Source organism: Octopus bimaculoides, chromosome 11 (assembly GCF_046866305.1).
Source record: "Octopus bimaculoides isolate indiv1 chromosome 11, ASM4686630v1, whole genome shotgun sequence".
Classification (NCBI taxonomy): domain Eukaryota; kingdom Metazoa; phylum Mollusca; class Cephalopoda; order Octopoda; family Octopodidae; genus Octopus; species Octopus bimaculoides.
In genome coordinates this window covers 68,194,216-68,202,902 of record NC_142938.1, presented here as the reverse complement: position 1 = coordinate 68,202,902, position 8,687 = coordinate 68,194,216, and the positions used below count along the sequence as shown (strand labels likewise).

At 37.4% G+C, this 8,687-nt stretch overlaps 1 protein-coding gene across 2 annotated transcripts; it reads right to left on the bottom strand.

The window, feature by feature from the left end:
• Positions 1-242: 242 nt before the first annotated feature.
• LOC106879366 (protein dpy-30 homolog) lies at positions 243-8,334 on the bottom strand. 2 transcript variants are annotated; one of them, XM_089360299.1, is made up of 3 exons: positions 8,296-8,334; positions 2,289-2,434; positions 243-409 (listed from the first exon to the last, which is right to left on the bottom strand). In XM_089360299.1, the coding sequence occupies exons 1-3, from the start codon at positions 8,317-8,319 to the stop codon at positions 343-345; spliced, it is 237 nt and encodes a 78-aa protein (XP_089216425.1). In that variant the 5' UTR covers positions 8,320-8,334; the 3' UTR covers positions 243-342. The 2 variants fall into 2 exon arrangements, with proteins under 2 accessions (XP_089216425.1, XP_014784373.1); XM_014928887.3 differs by lacking the exon at positions 8,296-8,334 and adding an exon at positions 6,611-7,756.
• Between the last annotated feature and the right edge of the window lie 353 nt (positions 8,335-8,687).

Sequence of the window (8,687 nt, the reverse complement as noted above, 5' to 3'; positions counted from 1 at the left end):
GTCTGAGCTGGCTTGGTTTCTACGGCTGCATGCCCTTCCAAATGCCAACCACTCCATGAGTGTAGTGTGTGCCTCGGTCAGACTCAACGTCCAAAGATCATGCTTCAGTCAGCAATAATGATTATCTTGTAACACCTGGATCAATAGCTAGTTAATTATCTTAACCATTTAGCCATCAAGCTTTTGTTAAGGGAATAAAGAATTAATGAATAAAGTTTAATCAAAGAGAAATGTAAATGGAATGACATTTGGCATGGTTTATTTAAATACACTTGTATGAAGAGTAAGATATACACAGCTATGTACAAATTATAAAGTCAAGTAACGGCACCAGAAAAAACATTAATTCTCATACTGGTTCTTGTTCTTCAGTAAATACGAAGCAAGATATTCAATTGGATTAGGAGGCCTGGAAAACAGAATGAAATAAATTTATCAACAATAAGCAACACTCATTTCAGATACAGAGTGGTGTACTGAATGACATATACAAAAAAATATTCTGCAGTATGAGAAAAAGAAGAAGGAAAAAACACAAAGACCTAATGGTAAGCATTAATAGGGCGTAAAGAAAAGGGGAGAAGTATTATGACCTACTTTATCATTTATCTAAATTTATGTCATTAATCCACTTGAGTTACGTCCCTAAGCTCATTTTAAAAATTTTTAACATTTATCACTCTTACTGTTTTTACAATAATGCATGTTTGCAAAGTTGAGATGGTTTGTTTGAATGCTGTTGATTTGGCATGGCTGACTGGATATTCAAGCTGTTTTTGTGACAGCATGCTTTGGTACTGGATGCACCAAAACACACAAAGATGCACACATGCACAGAAATTTACATATACAGATAGAGAAGGAGACATTTAGACCATTAGGGATAGTCACTGAAATGCTGAAAATATCTGGTAAAGTAGGATGTTCACTAATCAATCAAATGGTACAGTGAGATAATCAAGTAGTTTTTTTTTTTTTTACTCTAGGCACAAGGCTCGAAATTTTTTGGAGATGGGGCCAGTCTATTAGACCGACTCCAGTACGCAACTGGTACTTAATTTATCAACCCCAAAAGGATGAAAGGCAAAGTCGACCTTGGCAGAATTTGAACTCAGAATGTAAAGATAGACAAAATACTGCTAAGCATTTCACCCAGCGTGCTAACGTTTCTGCCAGCGTGCTAACGTTTCTGCCATCTCGCCACCTTAATAATCAAGTAGCATGAGATGATACTGACATAGTAGTATTGCCATCAGGTGCTACAGTGGCAAAGGAAATGCTCTGGAAAGAAGCAAGAAACTAATAGTTGAAGAGATGAGAATAACAGAAAGCTTTAAAGCCCCACTGATGAAGAAAAGAATTAGCCTAAATTAACATAAGACTCGGTTATAAAGGTGGAAGAATAGGTAGCTATGTTCTTGAAGAAAGTAAAAGAAAAAAAAACTTTAAACTTTTATCAACCATATTTCTAACTAAAATACAACTGTCTTGGATATTTCAATTAATTTTTTATCTCATGAATTTGGAGAGATTTAGTAAAATAAATGACATATTTCATTCTTGATATGTTCCAGCAGATTCAAAGGTGATTTTGTTAAGCCTAGTACTTACTCTCTCAATCTCTTTGGATGAACCGCTAAGTTACAGGGACGTAAACACACCAGCATCGGTTGTCAAGCGATGTAGGGGACAAAGACACACAAACATATACACACATGCATTCATATATATATATATATATATATATACATATATATATATATATATATATATATATATATACATATGTGTATATATATATATATATATACACACACACACATATATATACATGTGTATATACACACACACACATATATACACACACACGCACATATATATACACACACACACACACATATATATATATACGACAGGCTTCTTTCCGTTTCTGTTAACCAGATCCACTCACAAGGCTTTGGTTGGCCAGAGGCTATAGTAGAAGACACTAGCTCAAGGTGCTACGCAGTGAGACTGAACTCAGAACCATGTGGTTGGAAAGCAAGCTGCCTACCACACACCTACTCCTGTGCGCCTAGCCACTCAAAACAAAGAAAACTAATCAAACAGCCAACAGATTCTGTCATATCGAATATGTCATGTTAGGTTTGGGACGGAAGTATTTTAGATCTCAACTACATTTCCCAGAAGCTGCAGCCAGGAGTTCAAAAACAAGAACCTTAGCTAGCCAATGTTAAAAGTTATCAGAGCTATATAACACAGTAATAAACATCTACACTGTATATTACCTTTCTTTTGCTAATGCTGACATTCCTTGAAGTAGAATAGGGACAACAGTTTGGTCAAGGTAAGCTCTTGTTGGTAGACATTGAAGATCTACTTTTGGCCGTTTGGCTGGTAACTCCATCATCTCCTTTTCATTACCTAATATTTTCTGAAAGTAAATAAGTAGAGTTATTCATTTGTTAAATTTACTTTAAACAATTCTAAACATCATTGCTCTACTTGAAATTAATTTACAGGAAAGCAGAAAGTATATACTGAAGATGTGTTATTTAAAAATCTTGTAACTAGGATAATATTGAAAGATATTTAAAATTGACTATTTTTATTTCATGCAAAAAACAAAAAAATATTGATAGGCAAACATAAAAAACATATTTCATATGTGTATTTGGTATGCAAGATTCTTGATGAGGAAACGTGTGTTGAAAGAAATACAATTAAACCTTGGGAGAGGCATTATGCCGGTAATAAACACACGCACTGGTTCAGTCCTTTATTAATTTATATAGTCTTTTGTTAAATTATTTCATTGCACTCTTGCAATCTCTTCAGTAACTTGTCTCTCCACTTCCATTTATTTGGAATATATTCAAAATAAATGGAAGTGGAGAGACAAGTTACTGAAGAGATTGCAAGAGTGCAATGAAATGACTTAACAAAAAAAAACCCAACTAAATACTGTTTATAAATTAATAAAGGACTGAAACAGTGCATGTGTTTATTTCCGGCATAACGCCTCTCCCAAGGTTTAATTGTATTAAAAACATTTTAGAACAGAATAACAAACTGAAGCTTATTAATAAAGACTCCTTTTCAGATAGGTACCACGTTAGTAAGAGGTCTGAGTAACCAAAGTAAGAAACAATAAATTGGAAAATATTAATATGTGAATGTCATATATGTCAGAATATAAGACAACCTCAGAATTTCCACTTGAAATGAAAGTTTTGAGCTTTACTAGCTTTACTCTTTTACTTGTTTCAGTCATTTGACTGCGGCCATGCTGGAGCACCACCTTTAGTCGAGCAAATCGACCCCAGGACTTATTCTTTATAAGCCTAGAACTTATTCTATTGGTCTCTTTTGCCGAACCGCTAAGTTACGGGGACGTAAACACACCAGCATCGGTTGTCAAGCGATGTTGGGGGGGACAAACACAGACACACAAACACACACACATACATACATATACATATATACGACGGGCTTTTTTTAGTTTCCGTCTACCAAATCCACTCACAAGGCTTTGGTCAGCCTGAGGCTATAGTAGAAGACATTTTCCCAAGGTGCCATGCAGTGGGACTGAACCCGGAACCATGTGGTTGGTAAGCAAGCTACTTATCACACAGCCACCCAAGAATCACAGAGTCACTGGAGTCTGGTATTTATTGCTGAGAGTTTTCTGTCTCAATAATCCTTCAACAACCATCCCAACAATTAAATCCAGTTTCTCAAACAAACCTTTAAATTTCAGTAGCAAAAACACAGTGGTAAAGCCACACTAGATATACAAGTGTTTTACACTTTTCTCCATTGCAATTGGCGTCAGTGTAAAGCCATAGAATGTTATGATTCAGATTTTATACATGGTGTTTAAGATGACCCTTGGTTTCGAGGAAATGTTTTGAAGGTATCACCAAGTGGTGGCAGATTTCCATCGTCAGTCGATGCTATTCTGTTCAGGAACAAAATGCCTTGGATGGTTAAGGCAATTGGTATCATCCCCCAGCCAGACTGTCTCTCTAGGACATCATGCCATGTACCAAGTGGTGTAAAAGAGTGCAACAAGCATAGTCAACAATGAGGCTGCCTCACAGTAGCAGCTTACTTGCTAATTGATGCCCAACCATTGTCTAATGGTACAGATCTTCCACTTGGCAGCAATAACCTTCAAGTTATAACCTTCAATCTTCTGTTTTGTTGATTATCCAACGGCCTGCTAGTGATGTCTTCACCATATCCCTGACACAGGAGACTAAGGGGTTGCTATCACATGCCCAAGGTGCCACCCCAATCTACTGTTGTAGAAGGCTATAAAAAAGAGAGTGAGTTGCCCTTTCTGCTTAAGGTAATAAGATGCAAGAGATTATAACTCTTTATTCGAACATTTGTAAACCGTAACATTACCATATGAACTTCATGAGGGATTCAAATCAAAGACAAACTAATGCTTGAAAAACTTGAAAAAGCACTTCTATGTGGTTATTCAATGTACAAAAATGAACAATAGAATTTCCCCTCAAAGCCTGTCACTAAGAAAAAAAAAAAAGATATTGGATAATTGAGTCCTAGATACACTATGCCTGAATAAAATCTATTATGGTAGTATATATGATGGACCAGGGCTGCCCAGAAGCTAAACAGCAATGGCATTCAATTGGCTGTTCCTTTACTAATGAAGAATAAACTGATTTCTGGTTACATAAAGAGATATGGTTGTGCCTACATTTGTAATGACCACAAATATCACAGGTAAAACATGCATAGACTATTAAAAATATATGCTGTGAGATTGCTATTATCATAAACTTAAAAATTATATGTGAAACATACATACAGGGTGTTCAGGCTAAATTTGAGTTTGCATAAAAGGGAAAGAAAACAATATCGCATTCCAAAATAAAGTATTTGAAAAATATCAAAAAATATCAACTAGATTATGGCTAGGAGATAACAGTTTACCCAAAGTAGCTGCCCACAGCTTCTACTATGGCCTTAAGACAACTCCAGGACATGGTGCATGCATTCCTCACTGTCCCTGGAGAGATCTTTGAACACCTCCTTGACCTTGGCCACCAGCTTGCCCTTGGTGCTGCAGGCAAAGTAGTTGGTGTGTTTCTCAACTGTGCTCTACACAGTAATCCATGGGATTACAATCAGGCAAATTAGGAGACCAGGAAGTCATAGAAATTCTCTGATAACCACTTCCAACTATTGCTAGTGGGCATGGCAAGGAGCCAAAAATTCTCCCACACATATGGCCTTCCAGCAGCAACCCACTCCAGCCAGGGGTTGACCACAGTCTTCAACTGCTTCACATAGCCATCTGAATTGAGTCTAAATCCCTGTTCAAAGATGTGGGGCAGCATGATGTCACCCCCACTGGAGACACACCAAAGACCATCAACTTCTTGCTGGTCATGGCTTTGTAATCTCTGTTGCAGCTGTTCATGTTACATTTTACAGCCATTACAGTGTTCACAGAGCATTGAGTAGCATTTATGATGTCGGTAATTTGATACCCAGTGCAAATCATGATACAGCTAATTCTTTCTCAATATTCCAATGGTTTCCAATCCTCTACATCAGCTACATTTTTCTCAACTACAACTTTGATTTTTATGCTCTCCAATAAGTGTTTTGACTGTTCATCAATACATCAAGCCATTCCAGGGAAAAGGATACATAGAAACAAAAATAGAACTTAACCCAAACACCCCATAAAGGACATTACTGAAATCATAACAGCACTACTCTTGCTTTAAAACAGAACTATTGTTTGTGCTCTATATTAAAATTTATGCCTACAACACAGTTAAGTACATTTCTGACATATAGACACCTCACAAGTCTAAGTGACATGGAAAATGTCTGACTCAAATATCTCAGTGTATGCTTGGACACTACTGCAACTTGATTGAGTGACTTACATGGATGTGTAATAAACGACCGTGCGAACCAAGGGAGATGGCGACAAAGTGGAAGATGACTCCTTTGGTTTGCACGGTCGTTTATTACAAACTGGTGACCCCGACGTGATTGTGGTAGCCAGTACATTGGTGGTGATGACGATGACGTTGTCGCTGGAAACTGGCTGGTTGGTATGTGGTCAAATGACCAGACCTGAAAAGGTCTGTGGTCGCGACGACTGGCGTAGTTGGAGCGGGCTTATTTATAGATGAACAGGGGCTCACCGGAACAGCAGAAAAACACTCTCTCACGTGACCTTATCTGAAGGCCATGATTGGACGGTATGCACCCTGGCGCGAAACAGAATTGTAGACAATTGCCGCGCAAATAAGAATCAATCAGGGTGGTGGACACAAGGGTCTAAAGCAGCCGAAGGCTAGATGTTAGCTGCTTCATTATTATTTGTGATTGAATGCCCAAGAGAGAGGTTTCACTACAGGTGTATATATTGGGCAACAAACAAAAACGAAAAAAGAACAGAGAGATAACTTAAATAAAATATAAGTATAGACATGGCTGTGTGAACCATGTGATTTCAGTCCCACTACATGGCACCTGGGGCAAGTTTCTTCTACTTTAGGCTGACTAAAGCCTTGTGAATAGATTTGGCAGATAGAAACTGAAAGAAGCCTACCATATATGTGTGTGGGTTGTAAATGAGCATCACCATCATACATGTTCATTTTCAGCCTTCTGTAGAATAATATGTCTGGACATGGGAAATATTATTAACTTGCTCAGAAACAGGAAACACCATAGAAAATCTGTCTCATCAAATTCTGTCCGTCTCACGTGAGACCCAGGAAAGGGTGGGATGAAGTGGTGAGAAAGGATCTTCGGTCACTCGGAGTCACTGAGGAAATGACAAAGGACCAGGAGATGTGGTGATTTGCTGTACTTAATAAGACATGTCAAGCTAAGTAAAATCGCTGTTTTCCACATGTACAGGCTTGTCCTTTCAGGCTGGTACCCATGCTGATGCTACACTAACACACCCATGCTGGCGCCGTGTAAATGCACCTGTGCCAGTGGTATGCAGAAAGCACCCAGCACACTCTGTTAAGTGATTGGCATTAGAAAGGTCATCCAGCTGTGGAAACAGACAGCTACCTGCCAGCCAGCTCCATGTCAAACCGTCCAACCCATGCCAGCATGGAAAGTGAACGTTAAATGATGACCATAATACTGAGACCATTTTATTATTAGTTGGTTACTACAATCCTGGGAATAGCTTCATAAAGATTACCAAATTTGTTACAGGACTTTTGGGCAGAACTAGACCAAGTTGGTTACCAAGCTTCCCAGGATAGCTTGACCAAGTTGATTACCAAGCTGCCCTTAAAAGCTATGTTGGTTACTGAACTGTTAAGGACAGCTTGACCAGTGGGTTAGCAAGCTGCCAAAAATAGCTTGATAAGTTGGTTAGCAAGCTGCCCTTAAAAGATGCTGGTTACCAAGCAGCTAAACATAGTGTGACAAAGTTGGCTACATTGTTGGTGACCAATTTGTTATCAATCTACTGGGAATTGCTTGACCAATTAGTTACTAAGGTGAGAGATAAAGCTTTACCAGGTTGGTTACCAAGCTCCTGATAATAGCTTGACCAATTGGTGAACAAGTTGCTGGGGAGAAACTGACTACTTAATCACTATGTTACTGAGGGGAACCTGACTATCGAACACTGAAGAATTTCATTAGAAAATGTTGAACTAAATATCTAGTGTCATTAGCCACAAAAGTAAAAACCACCAGATTTGGATTGTACAACTGAAAAAGAAATGACAAAGTGAGTTGTACCGAACGAAAATAATCTTAAATGCAATCTTGACTCTTGTAACCATGGTAACTGTTTACCATGACAAGCAGCCGATCTGCGTTTTAAGAGTGTCGTTGCTATGACAAGAGAGGGTTCCAAAACTGATTTTGCTTTCGCTGTGGCAACAAACGTACATCTTAGGAACGAACGCCGTGTAAAAATGAATAAACAAATAAAATGGGAAGATTGATATTTCTGGAAGATCGATAACAGGAAGGTTGATATTTCTGAAATGACGTCGTTTCCAAGTAAATCAGAAAGAATTGAACATCGTAGATAGATTAGATAGATAGATAGATAGATATAAAATAATGAGATCATGTCATTGCTACGGTTGACCACGTTCTTTGGTCAGCAGGTAGATATTAGTTCAAGGAACTATTCATTTCCCCGCCTAAAACTTCTGCGTCTCATTTTTTTTCTTTGTGTATGAAAGGGAGGAAGGGTATTGAAAAACTAGACAGCAAGAAACTGAAAAAATACCAAGAATTTATTTTACTGACCTTTTCTGGAAATGTTGAATTCATATGAAAATAAAGAAAAAAAATATATATATTGTAAGTAGAATATTAATGTATAGGATGGTTGGTTTGAGGGTGAAAATAACAGAAAAAAACAACTTATTTTCAAATTAGAAATAGTAGTTAAATGTCCCAGATCATCTAAAATTTTATCTCGTTTTATAATATCAGATATGTTGTCACTTCACTCATATACAACTTAAATGTATTCATATAAGCATAAATGTCGCGATATTCTATCCATTTACACCCGCATCCCCACCTCTTCAATTATATTGGGACATGTGCGTAGTCAAAACAAACTTAATAGATTATTTGTACTAAAAAAGAAAAAGAAAATTAACAGAATTTTATCTCAAATAAAAATGACAATT

What these genes read in the sequence shown, in the direction of transcription:
- LOC106879366 (XM_014928887.3), bottom strand. Translation starts at nt 6,649, where the DNA reads ATGATGGTGATGCTCATTTACAACCCACACACATATATG. An exon ending in ACAACCCACACACATATATG is followed by an intron (nt 2,435 to 6,610) that starts GTAGGCTTCTTT and finishes ATTTACTTTCAG; the next exon opens with AAAATATTAGGTAATGAAAA. An exon ending in TCAGCATTAGCAAAAGAAAG is followed by an intron (nt 410 to 2,288) that starts GTAATATACAGT and finishes TCTGTTTTCCAG; the next exon opens with GCCTCCTAATCCAATTGAAT.